The sequence below is a fragment of the Sipha flava genome, unplaced genomic scaffold (assembly GCF_003268045.1).
Source record: "Sipha flava isolate LNK unplaced genomic scaffold, YSA_version1 492_pilon_pilon, whole genome shotgun sequence".
NCBI classification, from domain to species: domain Eukaryota; kingdom Metazoa; phylum Arthropoda; class Insecta; order Hemiptera; family Aphididae; genus Sipha; species Sipha flava.
The window spans coordinates 1-17,992 of record NW_020273323.1 but is presented as its reverse complement, the minus strand read 5'-3'; the positions used below and the strand labels follow the sequence as shown (position 1 = coordinate 17,992).

The 17,992-nt window shown below is 32.1% G+C and overlaps 1 protein-coding gene across 2 annotated transcripts; it reads right to left on the bottom strand.

Annotated features, from left to right (window-relative positions):
- Positions 1-81: 81 nt before the first annotated feature.
- Positions 82-12,386, bottom strand: LOC112690178. Of its 2 annotated transcripts, none has more exons than XM_025564125.1 (2): positions 12,199-12,386; positions 82-1,841 (listed from the first exon to the last, which is right to left on the bottom strand). In XM_025564125.1, exon 2 carries the CDS (start codon positions 1,772-1,774, stop codon positions 920-922), a length of 855 nt encoding a protein of 284 aa, XP_025419910.1. In that variant the 5' UTR covers positions 1,775-1,841; positions 12,199-12,386; the 3' UTR covers positions 82-919. The 2 variants fall into 2 exon arrangements, with proteins under 2 accessions (XP_025419910.1, XP_025419911.1); XM_025564126.1 differs by lacking the exon at positions 12,199-12,386 and adding an exon at positions 11,295-11,385.
- Positions 12,387-17,992: the final 5,606 nt, after the last annotated feature.

Below are 17,992 nucleotides of genomic sequence, written 5' to 3'. Positions count from 1 at the left end.
ATAAAACGTATTATAATTCGAATTCACTAATATAATATATAATTACAAAATTCTATTATTTAATATGTAATAACAATACATGCGACATGAAAATAATAATAAAAAATAACAAACGAGTGATGGACGTATTGGACGTATGTGTGAACACACACAAGTGTGTAAGCAAATTAATTATTTGTCCAATGTGATTGAATTTAAAAAAAGGTTATTGTTAAATTTACGTGACAGCAAAAAAATACATATGAAACACATATGAATTTACCTATACGAATTTCGACGTTTCCGTTTTCGCATATATTATCAAATTTCGTCCATACAAAAGTAACGCCATGAATACGCGCTGTCACAGTCACTTGTGAGTGCGAGTGTAGATGTAATATAATACACACACACATATGCATATATGATGTATAAAGTTACACTACGGATGAATGAATACATAGGTATTATCCGGTCGAAATACATGAATATAGGACGAGACGAAATGTACGTATTTATATACACGTATAGACGTATAATTTACTCCGTTAAACTGCAAAACGTTTGACGACAGCGTAATCCAAAGTCGTTCAGGGGAGAAGGATTTAAAAGAGAAAAAAATTACTGTTTAGAAAAATAAAAATAAAAATATTGGTCGAAAGACGGTGTCTGCACAACCGTGGAAAACGTGAAAACGACGTACATTATTTTTATATTTAAACTGAAAAAACCACTATAACCATTATCAATGTATAAACATGTAAATGTGTAAATGTAATGTATATATAATATAGTGTATCCAAATAATTGGTTTAATATGAATGCAGGAAAAAACGTCCGAAAAATAATAATACGAAAAGGTCGATGCTACAGATATTTTGCGGTGGGGGGAGGGTTGGTTGTAGTCAGTCTTCATAATTTGTCAAGATGACAACTGCGGTTAGTGGAAAATTGCGCTGGGCAGGGCCAACACCATGCTAGCTGTACACACTTGGAACACGAGTACCACCAATTGTCTGAACCATGGTGGTGGCGGTGACTGTTGTAGCTGCGTACCGTCCAGGTTGGAGAGCTTCGTAGCCACGTCCAAGGTGGTCCACCAGACGATAAGCAGCGCGACAGGTGTCGGAGCTACGGCGGCTGCAATCCCGGACACTGCGATCGGAGCGATGGCCGTCGAGAAGCGGCTGAACGACGCGAACTGTGACGGATCACCGGTAGTGGCTAGCAACCATCCTTTGGCGATGGACACGTAGGCGAGCATGTAGATCATGACGTTCAACGAGTAATCGCCGGGGCTCAGCGTTGCAACGACCACCGTGGTTCGCAACATTAGCGGTCCGACGGTGGCGAAGGCCATCCAAAACGGGCCATTGGGAATCTCTTTGATCTTCTGGTAGTCGAAAGTCTTGAACGCGACTAAAAAATCTTTGATTTCTTTTGAGTATAAATAGTGGACGACGGTGTCGAAGGGTCCATATTTATTACTGTCCTTAAACTTGTCCTTCCCCGTGGTTGCTGCTCCGTAACAGGGAATTTCACTGTTCTCATACACTATCGTTTTCTGCGCCGTTCCATCGCTTTTGTCGCACATCGTCTCTTTCCACACCGTTTCATCGTGACACTGTGTTTTTTTGCCTTTCGTATCTAAGGTCCACGTCCGACACGTCCACACGTCCACATCTGTTGGCCGTCGATGGCCGGTCAGCTGCAGGCTGTGATGCGGCGTGCTAAGCCACGGGAAGCAACGCAACATCATCACACTGCCCTTCAAACAGTGTACCGTCCTAAGCATTATATATGCTGGACTAGAAGGTCTATGTTTCGTGAATGCAAGAAATGACAACACCACTAGATAAAGCCTAAAAAAAAAAAAAAATTAAAAAAATTTAACGATACGTTATGGTTACGAGAACATTAAGACGTTATACGATTATATTATTATTATGATTAGAAGCAGCATATATTTTATAATTAGTGCTTAACTTGGCAAAATTAAAGAAGGGGGATTCTGTTTGTTTTGAAAAAAAATGGTGTCCCCAAGACTTGTTAAGTGTTATTAATATAACGTAATAATAGTAGAAGGACGCTAAAATTTCTGAAAATTAGTTGGGGTACTCCGTCCTCCTGTGTCTCCCCTCAAGTCAAAAACTGTTTATAATTACTAATTGTACTTTTAATAAGTGATAAACGTATCATTAAATATCCTACTATAAGATATGCATATAGGCCTACACCTAGCCCTGTACAAAAGTGAAGCTATGGTGTTCATTAAAACGAGGACACATAACGACATAGGTCAACATTAGAGACATCCAAATAATAGCGAAGGAGAGTAAAAAAAAAACCTAGGTCTACAATTATACCCAAAACGGTAATTTAAAGGTCATTCGATACAAGCTGCATAGAAGGAAAATAAAACGGCCAACAACTTAGCAATAATCTTACCTAACATATAAGTGTCTCCACACCGAGAAAAATAAGACTACTAGTTAACGTAGTTCATTCCTTATTACTTTATGGAGCGCCGATATGGGCTAGTGAAATGAACACGTATGGTTGGAATGAGATAACCAAAGTGCAGAGGATGGCGTTACGAGTGGCTATGGCGCACCGTACAGTCTCGACAGAGGCCATACAAGTAATAGCGGACATACCACCCATAGAGATAATCGTGCAAGAACGAAAAACCCAATATGAATCCAGCAAACAAACGCAACTGGATAAACCTATTATGGAGGAGCTAAGAATTACCCTGTGACGAATATGGCGATGTGGAGCACACCACATTTAGATGCAAACGATAGAAAAAAGATATTCGAATTGGAGGTGAATATCGAACAAGGGATGAATCCAAATAATGTAATAGAACTAACGACACAATACAGAGAATGGTATAATGCCATACATGGATACAGTCATAGATGGATACATTAATCGCATCTAGAGATCTAGAGCCCAAGAACCTCTAGAGCCCCTCATACTATGTAAAATACAATTACTCTTTTGTAAAACTATGTTTTTGTTTATCAATAAACGATAGAATTAGGGGGGGAGGGTGAAATGGTTGACTCAATGCCACCTTCCAATCACGATTTCAATGTAAAAAAAAAAATGCATATATACAAATATTATGTTTATTACTAAATAATAAAATCAATCACCAATCTACCTAATGCAATTACTGTACATGAGTATGTAGTTTCATATTTTTATATTTCCTATAAATTCATTTGACTTAATTTTGGTTATGTACATAGTATGCAAAACGCACACTTATTTAAGTTATTTTTTATTTAACAAAACGAACAATTAGCAAGACAGGTACATACATAGATACAAAGACTCTTATAACTTCGCTTTGTCTTCTAAGAACTTCGCATTTTCTTTTCAAAAAATTAAATTAAATCAACAATATGTATATGTCGCATCCATATAGCGGTATTGTACGTTTCGCGAAACGGACAACGTTTGCTCCATTTCGCGAAATGGAACCGCGGTTTCTCCACTTCACGTAATTACACAATATGGATAATATTTCGTGAAATGGATACCTAAACCATCATCGACGGAACTTGTTCTGTCATTAGGATGTCCATATAACAAAAATTAAAAAAAAAAAACTTTAATTTCTATATAATATATTTATTTAAAAAAATTAAATTAAATTATTATTTTTAAGTAAATGTTTTACAAATATTATAACATTATAATACTTTAATACAAACTATTACTTATTTAGACAAACTTGTGAGTTATGGCAACGAGAATTACATTTAAATTACCTTTAAAACAAGCCCATTTTTTAGTTTGACATTTGCCTTTACAATAACAGCTGAAAATACCTTGACCTCCAGTTAAAGAAGATTCAATTTCTCTTAAAGATATTTCTTATGTCTTATTCACTTGCTCGATGTTAATGAAATTTAATGTGGCTGGTTGTATAGTTCTAGAACGATACCAACCTTTTAGTATGCTATGTTCAGTTCCTAAACGGTTAAGTTTATTTTTCTGGTCGATCACTACGCCAATAACGTTAGCTGGGTATACAGGACCTTTATCCACCTTTGGAACCGGGATTACAACACAGTCTCCAACTTTAAATGTTGGTATTTTGATCTTACTATCCTATAGCATAATGAAATAATGAATTATTTTAAGTAAATATGAAAATCAAAATTATTTTACTTGTAACATTTTTTTGGCTTGCTTTTCTATTTTTATAGCCCCTAAATGACGCGCTTCCTTCATTGTTATACTCTCCTCACATAAATTACATAAAATTGCTTCGCCGAAGTCCGTTTCCATATAACATTCTGTTACGAAAACATTACATTGAACAGTTATTTTTTCGATCTCACTTTGAATTTCTTCTTTGTAGATTTCTTCTAAGTCTTCTTCCGTTACCAATTTTGTAAAATTTCTATTGGCAAATTAGATGTAGCTAATCCAACTTTCGGATCATTCCCAAATAAAGCCTTATACGGTGACCTACTAATCACACGATGATGAGAACTATTTTTTTGAAATTGAACAAACTGTAGCTCAATTGACCATTTTTTTGTTTTGTTATCTTTCATCCAAGCTCTTAACATATTTTCTATGTCCTGGTTGCTTTTCTCAATACTTCTCTGGCTCTGCGAGTGTCTCATCGACCATGAACAATAACGCAATCTGGCCAAAGTTCTTTCAGTTCAATGATAATAGAATTAACAAATTCCCTACCGTTTCGCTCTGCAGTGTTTTTGGTGCACCAAACGTAAGAAAAATTGTTAATAAATTATTAGCTACTTCAGATACGCGTTTAGACTTGAGAGGACGTAAAGATAAGAATTTAGTACTATGATCTTGGTAATTCAGTATCCATTTGAATTTTCCATCAGGAACTGATTGAAAGTCTACCAGATCTACTTGTCCTCTTTTATTAAAATCTTTACTGATAATTGGTTTATTGACTAACTTACGGTTCGCGTTTTTTTTGAAATTACATATCGCAGGTCTTGGAATAGTGTACTTATTGGCTACAGCTATTCGCAACTTGACATTTCCCCCATGACCAATTTGAATATGATAATCATTTATCCTTTCATACAGTTCTTCATAAGCAACTATATACCTAATATATAAAGATTCACTGAATTCACAAAATATTATTTTATATATTGTAATATTACAAATAATTATTAATAAACAATATTCAAAAAAATAATGCACTTCAATAGATATATAAATATGACGTATATTTTTTATATGTTTACTTAATTTCCTCCTTGTTTCTATCCTTTTGTTTGCTAATCAAGTACTGTTTTTCAGCGATATTCAAAACATTAAATTTTTCCAAAAGATGGTATTCATGCCTCGTTTTCTTATTTCTAATTGTAATATATATAATTTATTATTTTTAAATTTAAATGTTTTGCTAAAAAAATATGCATAATATTTATTATGAAGTACAATAATCTATTTCTGTCGAATTAGATTAAATTAATTCAATAACTTACTTATTTAATTTGGCTTTTATTAAATTTTATATCATTGAATTTATTTCGTCGATACTGTGTGGTTTTTTGCCAGGTTTATCATTATAATATAAATCAAGTTTTTTATAAAACTCATTTTTTTCGTTAAACGACATTATTTTATTTATTTACTAACGAAGTATATAAAATGAAAAAATAATATTCACTATTTTACTTTCTTATATACACTTTGCAAACACTAAACACACACGTATTGAACATTTGTGGCAAAATGAAAACTGGTATTGGTGGGTCGAATTTTCAACGATTATCAACCGATAATAATGCTTAAAAAATAGATAATATCTAGATACAATATTATGAATGTCGTTTATGATAAAACAGATAAGAATTATTGTCACACCAAGCAAACAGCTATATATGGACATCCAAATGACGGTAAACATAATAGTTTGTATTAAAGTACCTATTTGTAAAACATTTTCTTAAAAATAATTGTAATATATGATAATATATAGAAATTAAAGTTTTTTTTTAATTTTTGCTACATGGACATCCAAATGACAGAACAAGTTCCATCGATGATGGTTTAGGTATCCATTTCACGAAATATTATCCATATTGTGTGATTTACGTGAAGTGGAGAAACCGCAGTTCCATTTCACGAAATTGATGCAAACGTTGTCCGTTTTGCGAAACGTACAATAACGCGATATGGAGGCGACATATATATATATCAAAATTCGACCATTTCAGTTGTTTTATGTATATATACATATATATTACAAGATGAGATAATATACTCTACAAAACAAAGTTCTTTTAAATTGAAAAACAATTTTTATGACATATTTACAAAATAAAACTGATGAAATACAAAGTTGTTTTAATTACTAGATTTCATTATAATGTTGTTATACCGTCTTAAGAAAATGAGATTTATATAAGACTAATAAATAGCAAGCTTTATAGAAACGTTTAAATTTGGTAGTGTACTGATGGGTGTAAGCTTATTACAAATAGCCTACAGAAAAATCTATTTGACATTTTTGTTTTTGGGCCATGGATTATACGTGGGCAGGCTTAACTGAAAAAAATCTGATTGCGTCATAATTTATTTAACTCGCTCAAATACATATGAAAGAAGAAATATTATATGAACACTGAATTAGATTTAAACTGTATTATATTCTGTATAATTGTATTCCTGTACTTGTGGTAAAGTATTTATAAAATCACAGGTGCGGCAATGACCCCTCCTAGTCCCAACGGGTGGCCTTGAATATTTTTTTATGACGTTAGAGGTCTTAAATGATCACTTCAGAGAAAAAACTATATATTAATAAACCATTATTATGTAAACAATAGTATTCAAATTCTCATATCAAAATAGAAGTTCAAAAAATAATAAGAAAATTATAGACTTACTAATCTTATAATCTGTACGGTATATAGTAAGTTGTTCGCTATCATTTAAATGTTTCATTTAAGTTATAAAAATATATTTCAAATGTACATTGCAATTTTAAAGCATAGCAATAAAATACTATCTATACATATATATACATATATAAATTGCAGATTTACCTCAGTTTATTGGTTGTATATTATTTAAATAATCATAATTACCAGGGTCGGGATTTTATAGCATTTGTATATTTCTTATGAAATGCTTAACAAATAGTAGAGTAAGTTAAAAATGTGTTTCATGATACAGAGAACTCAAATAAAAAGTTTTATTTTCCTTTCTTTTTGCATATTTTGCATTTTTTAGTTTTTTGGATTTTTTGAGATTTTTTTGCATTTAACCTGTGTTTTAATCAAAATCGGGCATATTTATGAAATTGTATTTTAGTAAACGTGTTTTTTGATTTTTGTCAATTGAATTTTCAAGTAAATTATAACTGTATAGATTAAGTAAATACCCCGATTTCGCTGATATAACGCTATACAATTACAGTGATAATATATAAGTAGTTATAATATAATATTACGATAATTTCGTTTTAGTTATTTGGTTCTAATTTTTTTTATCTGTTGATTTTTTTTGTCGATTTCTACTAAATCTACTAATAGTTGATTATCAATGAACGAGTGTTAATGAAATTCGTTTTATACAGTCCACATTTGTCTTGTGTGCTTGTACAAAATTATTAAATAATAAATTTCCTTTTTTTTTGTTGCATATTTTTAGAGCTTATTTAGCGATTTTTAAGGTAATGTTATAGTGCATATTTATGCAATTTTAAGTGCTATAAGATCCCAACCCTGATAATTACTATCGTAGTGCATTCATTATCGTCTTAAAATATAAATATGTCTTTGATCTTTTTTTTTAAATTTAAAATCGCATACGGTTTTGTCAAATTCTTGAATACATAAATAAAAACATAACGCATTAAATATTTTAAGATAGACTGTTTTAGGATTTTTTATGTATAACGATTATCTCAATAGTTAAAAAAAATTACACACATTCAATTGTATGTATAACCAAATAATATATTTTATTTTTAGGCTATAAATTAATAACTATAAAGGTAGCCACACACGGTTCGGTCGGCCTGTCAGTTATGCCTGCACAGGCCGCCGGAGACCGGTCGGCCGGACTGACGCAGCGCTCACATACGTTCCGGCGAATCTGTCCGGCCGCGGCAAGTTCGTATTTATTTTATACTGTAGAGACATGGCTACCAACGAAGACGCGCTTGCTGTTTTAGGGTTGTTGATAGCCATGAAAAATAATAAAATTAAAAAACGTCCCTTTTGCATTTATCATGGTATTCTCTAGATTTTATTTTCCACAAACAATGTTCGCTTCGGTAAATATTAATAAAATCTTCAATACACTGAGATTCTTTCTCTCGAGACATTTTTTAATGACAAAACTTCACAAAAGTGCAGAGCAGTGCAATATGCAGTGTAGTATAAACACGTGGACTGTGAAATAAAATTAAACCGTCTGGCAATTTGGCCGGACGGCCGGAACCCATACACGTTTCGATACGCCTGCGCAGTCCCGCGGTCGACCGGATGGACAAACGAGTTTTCATATTTTCTCCGGCGGCCTGAACAGATATAACTGTTCAGGCGACCGGAACCCACAAACACAACGGCCGACTGGTCTCCGGCGGCCTGTGCAGGCATAACTGACAGGCCGACCGGACCGTGTGTGGCTACCTTAAGTATCTATAAACTGTATGTCAATTTCATTTTTCGATCAATCTACCATTAATAAATCAAATTTCCAGACGCGGATCTAGCCTACCATAACGGGAGGGGCAAATTATAAATAAGTATACTCTATGAGTCGGCTGGGGTTAGCCGGCTGACGGTTTTCGTCGATCATACGGTCACAATAATATTGATCTTATTGACTATTCATTTATTCATTAATTTATGTTATAAAAATGAAAGACGAAAATGTGTGATAATAACAATACATTAGAATGTGATTGCGCAAAATAATGCAATTTAATATGTACACTATAATATAAATTAAAACTATATTTTTAATAGTAAATTTCCTTTGAAATTAAAAATATTTAATATGAAAGTATACAAGTATTTGGTAGTGGTTTGGGTACCTATGTAATATTTTAATTTTGTAAATTATATTATTATGATATTTGACATCTTATTAATATCCTAACATTTGTTAACTATACTATTGAGTAATAATGATGATAATAAATAATAATTAATATACATCACAAATTCGTTTCAAATTTAAATTTTAAAATAATTTTATTATCATGGTTCATATTATTGATGAATACAATAACATTTTGGTGTTGGTGAAAATGAATATTATTATGTATGCTATATGATGATTCATGTGAAGAAAACTTTAAATAATGACGAGGTATGCATTTGTTACTATTCACAATTATAATTCCATGAATTTAATTTGTATGTTTTTAAATCAAAAGTGATTTATTACAACTAAATAAAATAATTTAGTTTTCTCATCAAAATATATTTAAATTTCAAAAAAATTAACTATTAACTTTAACTTTACTGTCATTTATTACAATAAATTAGGTTTTATTGAATGACGTAGTATTTACCTAACAAAGCGAAGAAGAATTGAAGCATGCAAACATTAAAATCAGAATTAAAGCCAAAATTTGCTACTAAAGTTATTATGCATAATTGTTGAACCATAATGCTTTATTGGCAAAGTTTCATTAAATTAAAAAAAAAAAAAACCAATCAAAGTATTGCCACCTTTTAATATTATCAGTATGTGAAGCAGAATGCTATTTTACAGCTGGTACCAATTTCATTATATTTTAATATTTAGTGACCATAGATATGGAGAATGATTATGAAGAGTAATAATTAATAAATTATTAATTTAGACACAATGTCTGTAATATAATCATAAATTATAGGTTTAAATTATTTATATTTGTAAACTAGTTACCCTGATATGAACACCATTATCTCACTATTTTCAAATAGGTAGTAGTTCTTGTAAGATCACGAATATCAATAATGTTATTGATTATTATTACTATTATTATTCGTATTAAACAGAATTTAACATACACGTTTCATATTAAAACTATTTAACTTATTATCTTATTCAAAATAGAATAAAAATCGTGATAATATTTACTAGTCATGACATTACAATGTAAATATTTTTTAAAATAATAAATATTACCATACAACTGAGGGCCTTGGAAATTATTTAAAAAAGGGTAAAAATATTTTTTTAGGTAACTAATTAAATCTAATTGAGTTTAATTGATTTATGTTAAAAATATAACTTTCTTCAATAATTCATTTTTGAGTTCAAACATAATAAAGAAAAATCGCAAATTGTACTTTTAACTAAGAAAAAAAAAATAAAATTATGTTTAAACTATTTGAATAGATACAAACTATGATTATGTTTAATATCCGAAGTAATAAAAATTAAGATACATTTTTATAGCGATTGAGTAACGATTCATAAATGGTTAGTAGTTTATTTAAAGCTTTTTCTTTAGAGGAAATAGTAATTTGTTTTTTCTATAAACCATAGAGCTAGTGTGTATGGAGTTACACCTTATATGTTTTAAAATACATTCTTTCCGCTAAGTAATAAAAATGTATGTTATATGTTAGTAGATATTACATTTTTTGATTACATATAAAGTGAAGAACTTATTGGTATATAGATGCGTGTGTAGCGTTTTTTTAAAGTATTCTTGAAAGTGTTCCTCATTCATCGATTGAAAACTCGACACTGATGATAATTTTTAAAGCTTAAGTTTCAACCTTCCATTTTATTAAAATTTCATAAGTTATTATATTAATAATTATAATTTTATATTGTATATTATACACATTAAACAAAACAAATAAAGTTAGTGACTTATTCTAGAACGAATTTTATTTGAATTTTGTTTCTCATTTAAAATTAAATGGTTATATATATATATATATATATATAATTTTAATTTTAAATAGTACTTATTATGTTACTCCATATTATCGAAAAGTATAAGAAAATAAACATTTTTTGATTGTGGGAAATTGTAATAAAAAAATAATAGACCTATACATTTGTTTTTTATTCTTAAATTACACAAATTATATTATCTTATCATTTTACTTAAAATTATAATATCAGTTTACGGTTTGAAAAGCAAAATTGAGAGTTTGAAACTAAAAAATATTTTACAATATTATCCATTAAAAAATATACATACATAATGTGTTGTATACTTTTTAATTATTTAAACTGTTTAAAACTGTTTGTAGAAGGAAGCAAAATAATAACTTAGATGACTCCCAAAATTATACCACTGTACCTACACGTGATGTATATTATTCACTTACGTCGTTTATCCATTTAAATCGAATTAAATCCCACGTCGTGTAATCAATTTACTGTAGCGTACCGTTTGTGCTAAATTTGCATCGGGTGTATTTTAAAATGATCGATCCGTCGCATTAATCTCTACCGCGACTGTAGTGAGGTGGAAAGGAAATGGACGGATTGAAAACAAAATAAGAGAGAAAGAGGGAGGGAGAGAGGGAGAGTGAGAGAGAAAAAGAAAAAAGGAGGAATAATAAATACCCGAGATACACACATAGAAATTCTATAAGTTTTTTATGCGTTGTCGCGGTCTACGACTATTATTAAACAATGATTTAACACGTTCGGCAGTGGTATACTCGTATAGTAGCAGAGGTACAATTAAAATGCTTAAGATACCATTTATTTTTCACAGGTTATTACAAATTAATTTTTCGGAAGCAAAAAATAATAGTTATCTTGCCATACGCAAATACTCTTGAAAAAACTATATTTACTGCGGTTAGAAGATGTTTTCGGTTACTTGAATGAAAAAAAAAATTATTCATCGTTTAAGATGTACCTATTATTAATAATATTTTAATAGTTTTTTCGCTCATGGTTGTGTGTGAAAAATGACCATAACGATTACGACAACGAAGTGTAAGCGGTCCTATGTCGTACATGCGCATACAAATGTTTTATAATTTGCGCACGGACGCTTGAGGGGGTAGATAAAAACAACCCTACAGGACTTCATTTTGCACGTTCATTAACGTACCGAATAATCGGGTGAGCGCGCTGTGAAAATTGGGTACGACCGCGGGTTACGATTTTTTCGATACAAACAAACGCAGTTTTCGTCCCTTGAGAGCGTGTGCGTAGTAAATAAATGACCGCCGGTAAACCTTACCCGAATGGACTACGAATAATTATCAAACTTACCGGACTCGAAGTAGTGTGCGAACACCGGTCTGAGGCGATATTATGCAATTTGAATTGAAATTTATTCAACGAACACTAACGGCGAAACGTCTCGTTATCAGCGGCGGTGGGTAAGTATAGTTGTATATTATATTACAGAATAATTATATCATGTATTTAACCCGTCCGTCTGCAGAGCTGGTTGAATATACGCGTTGCAGTCGTATTCCGCAACCGGGATACCACCGATGACGGGTGCTGCTATCAGTGCAGTTTGCCAACTTATGAATATAATATTATTATTATAAACATAAATGTAGAGAAAAAAAGTAAGTGATTATGATTAGTTTTTCTCGAAACGATTATGAGAATAATGTCATACTGTATTGTATCCACTATCTATGCAGTGCCGGGTTAACAAATATGGCACCTGGGACAGATTTTAATATACCGTCCTTTAACCCGTTATCGGTATCGTGGTGAGCGTGACGCTCACCTCGTAAGTATTTTGAAAACCACTTGTTTAATTATTTCTTGATTCCTCATTTTTTTTTTTCGAAACTTTAATTGAAACAATTCTAAATGTATTCTTGTCGATTTAATAATTTTATAAATAATTCTTGATATGATATTGACGTGCAATATCACTAATGGGTGCTAATTCGGTCTACGTTCGGTACGCGGATATTGGACTACAATAATGTATATGTGTTATCTGCCTCGGTTATGTATCATATTTTGGATATTTCTTTCAACGGTTAATGATGTTGATAGTCTATAATTATCTTTACCTTAAATTGTATAACTGTTGGTTTTACTTTTATTACAGTCATCACAACGCTCATGAAGCAGGTTTACGAGTATAATAAAGAATTTTCTTAATATTATTGGTATTTTGCGCATTATTTATAAACTGCAATGGCTGTGACGATGTTTCGTGAGTTTTATACTACAGTAGTAGTGCCAAATGAGATTGAATGTCATCGGTTTTTAGTAGAAAAGGAATTGTTGAGAAGTGTCGAAGACAAAGCCCCTTGTCATAAATTCGGCACAGAAATGCAGATAAAACGACGGAAATATCGTAATGGGGAGTGGATGGCGATTTTTCGGTGTTCAAAAAAAGGTTGTCAGACAACATGATCACCACGGGCTGGTAGCAGCTTTTTTAATTTTACTGACTTGAACCAACGTTACAACAATGGGTTAACACTTTGTCAAATTGTTGAACTTATATTTATGATTGTTTTGGAATCATCCACACAAATGGTAATGGATCGAACAAGAAGAAATAATGAGTGTGTCACCGACTGGTTTAACATGTGCTGAGAAGTATGTACAGCTGTTTTGAAGATTAAAGGAAAAATTATTGGAAATGCACAAAATCCAATTCAGATTGACGAAGCTCGTTTCGCTAGCTGAAGGAAGTATAATATGAGTAGATTATTAGCTGGTGACGCTCCTCCCGCCTTGACATATACACATGCTAAAGTAATTAATAACCGAAATCATGGTGCAAGGGGAGATGACCCCGGGGTATTTGGTTTAAAAAATGGAATTGACTGTCGTTATTTTTATGTTCAACGACACGATCGAGAAACACTTTACCGATAATTGAACGTAAATGTGAGGCAGAATTCATTCTGATGAACGGGCAAGATATATGTGTCTCAAAGGCCGAGGTTTTGTACATAAGATGGTAAATCACCAAATATCATATGTCGATGCAAATACAGGAGCCCACATACTCAAAACATTGAGAGGTCATGGTTGGACGCGAGAATTAAAATTATTGAAGAAAATGAAGGGTGTTCCTCTTAATCATTTGTAGTCTAATCTTGATCACTATTGCTGGCGACTTTACCGTCAAGACAGTCTGGACCTTTTTCTTACCATGTTAGAAGATATTTAAATCGTAAATAGAGATCATTTTTGATATAACTCATTCAAAATCACATGTATCGACTCTAACCGACTCAGATATATTTTGGTAGAGCGCAAACCGAATCATGAATAACAATATAAAATATAAAATAACTGACTCAGACATTTGTCTGTATGGAATTATAAATAAAATAATATAAAAAAATTTTTAAAATAAAAATATAAAAAAAAGCCAGTGTAGTAAACCACCGGGCAGCTAACATCCGCTAACATTATATCATGTATTGATACTAATGTGGCAAAACCGAAACGGAAACCAATATTAATACTTACTCGTATTGATATCACAGATATATATATTATACTAGATAACGAACTACCGATGTTTTCCATTGAGAGAAGTGAAGCCCGGGGACGCAAGATTATCATACGTCCGCCATGTTTTCGGTTGGCAAAACAATATTACTTTACACTATATAAAACAGTTGAACACACTAAATTATTAAATTAAACATTTTTCATTACGTTTAATCAAAATTAAATTTCATTATAGAATTGAGAATATTAATTTAAAATTGCACTATTGATTATTTACATAATGTATATAATATATATTGATTATATTATACTCGTAATCAATGAGTATACAATAAATAAAATGACTTATTTAAATACACAAAACCATATCATTATACTTACTATATTTAGTTTTAACTATTATATATATATATATATATATATTAATTAAAATATATAAAATAAATGTTTATATACTGATATACTGTAGTAGGGTTTGTTTTCCAAGTTTGGTTACTAACCTTAGCGCAATTGATTGAAAAGCCTGAATTGGCCTGATGTTCGAGGGATTTGCTGGACGCCAGATTGCTATTCCATAAGACCAGATTGGTCTTATGATTGACTTATATGTAATAAGTTGGTTTTGGAGTGTTATTTTGGAGTTTAGGAGTGGTCGGAGGAGGTGAAGTCTGTTGTTCGATGATATTCTTTTTGGTGGGGGCTCAAAGTTAGTCTTTTATCAAGCGTTATGCCTAAGTACTTAATTTTGGTTTGGACAGGGATGGGGGCGTTGTTCATAATTAATTGAGGGCACTCACAGGGAGAATGTTTTAACGTAAAAGTAATTTGTACAGACTTTTCCGTATTAATTTTTATTTTCCATTTTTTGGCCCATTCTTCAATTTTATTAGCATGATCCTGGAGTTCAACTGAAGCTAAAATAGGATTTGGACTGGAGGAAAGAATAGCTATGTCATCAGCGTATGTTGCTAGAAGGGTGTTACTAGATTGAGGGATGTCTGCTGTGAATACATTATATAGATCAGGGGATAGATCACTGCCCTGTGGAACTCTAGCATATATTGGGTGGGTAGATGAAATATCGTTCCCTGTCGTATGACAAACGAACAATTTTGTATGTAAGATTTGATAATAAGATAGTAGGGAGCTGGCATGAAAAGTTTTAATTTGTATAGTAAGCCATTGTGCCAGACTTTATCGAATGCTTGAGCAATATCTAAAAAAAGTCCAGAACAGTATTCTTTATTTTCGAGAGCAGTTGAGATTTCATCAGTAAGACGATGAACCTTATGGATTGTTGAGTGCCTGTTTCAAAAACCAAACTAATTATTCGGTATGATATGGTTGTTTTGAAGGATGGGACGTAATCTTTTCAAGAGGGCCTTTTCGAAAAGTTTACCAAGGACTAGAAGTAAACTTATGGGACGGTATGACGAAGATAAGTGTTAGGTTTATTAGGTTTGTATACAAGTATAATGACTGCAAATTTCCAGATTTTAGAGAAGGGGGAAAATCTTAGCATAGAATTATATATGTGGGTGAGCAATGATATAGTTTTGAGAGATAGATTTTCAGAATTTTGTTTGTAATGAGGTCATTTCCAGGTGCCTTGCCGGGAGCTAATTTTTAATTATATACTGCATTTCACCAGGAAAAATGAGTTTTGCACGTAGCGACATAGGTAGCGAAGCTGATAGAAATTGTTGAATTTCAATAATTGTATCGTTTTCGGGATCGGTGCACGAATGAAGCTGGAATGTTTCAACTAATTGAGAATATACAGATACAGAGAATGTACAGAATATACGTTGCAATTAAAAATGTAAATGTTGAGGTGTTTTTAAATCATATTATCTATACTTCATACGTACCGAAAAAAGTGAATTGAGGAATTACTTTTAAAGCGATTTGAACAACCATATGCAACATAAGAAACAGGCATATTTAATAAATATTAGTTACTAAATAGTGTATAATTAATATTGTGAGGTGTGGGGAATAGTGTTGATACAATATTTTGCCAACCCAAAACATGGTGGACAAATGATAACGTAATCAATGCGTGCTTCAAGTGATATCGGAAGTTCGTCATCTAGTATAATATAGATATCTGTGATTGATATGCAGTTCCCACGGAACAGAGCCTATTTTCAATATCACAGAAACAAGCTTCCTTGTTCACATCCGGCAGAATCCCCATCGACCTTACTCTTATCCTAAATGGCTGCCTATAAATACGGTATCCATTTACCCATACATTTAGAATAGTAGAATGAATTAAACTAGTGTTAACTAATTACTCCGCTTACTGCACCGACGCTCATCTGGTCGTGAAGCCCGCGCGCCTCACATCGCCGCCAGCTCTGTGAGTCAATCTTTATTATTCTCGGGCAGAGCTTAATTACTCTGTCCTCACACTTTCAATTATAAATTACTATCTTATTTGTATTAACCACATATTATATATATATTATTTTATTCATTATTATACATATCTGTATAACTTTAAACCATCGTGTTTTGTCATTTAAACACCTTCCAACGACTCTACATCACAGACGTGAACCGTTCAAGTATTTATTCGTCAACGGTGTATTGCGTCGTCCTCTTGCAGACGGCCCACTACACTAGTTAAAATGATCTATGTAGAGTGTTTAGCAGTGGTGCCCAACCCGTGGCCCGTTACGAAGTTTCTAAAGTAAAAAAAAAAAATTTAAATGTATGAACATTTTTTGATTCATAATGTCGTTTGATATTAAATTCTTTAGAAACTGAAACCATTTCACGACACACGAGACAAACGGCTTTTCCATTAATTTCAATGAAAAAGTAATTTATAGACCATTAAAAATTTGGCAATCATCAATATATTTGCGTTTTTTTTCTGTCTGCCATTTTCATACGCAAACTTTACAATTAAATATCGATATCACTCGTGTACTTAAAATAACGTAATGATCAAACTAATGTGTACCTACGATGTGTACCTCAATTCATAATCTTTTCAATAGACAATAAAAGATAAAAAAACAAGTCCAATATATAAGATTATTTTTGTACTTTGTGGCCCGCTTGAAGATAATTGTTTACCAAAGTAGCCCGCCAAACGAAAAAGGTTGGACATCACTGGTGTAGAGTATATACAGAATTAGAAACTTGTCGGTAGAGCGCATACCAGCTGCATGTCCCCAGCCCCCCCCCACCTCGGACTTTCGACTTCAAATTTTTACAGTCGTTTGTGCTTCGTTTGTGCTTGTTTGTGCTTTTATTCCCGTCGTTTGTGCTCAACCCGTTTCAGAGTTATTGAAATTTCAAGGTGGGGGGGCTGGGGACATGCTCAGCCCCCCCACTACCTCGGACTTTCGAGTTCAAATTTTTACAGTCGTTTATACTTGTTTTTGCTTTTATTCCCGTCGTTTGTGCTCAACCCATTTCCGAGATGTTAAACATTGAAGGAGGGAGGGGCCTAAGGACTTAGCCTCCCCACTAACCAATTATTCTTATTTATCTGTTCGTTTATTCCACGTTTGTGCAGATTTGTGATCAAACTTCAGCAGAAAATTCTGATTTACTTGGGATTTTTTTTATAATGACCCACTTTATTTTTTTTTTTTTT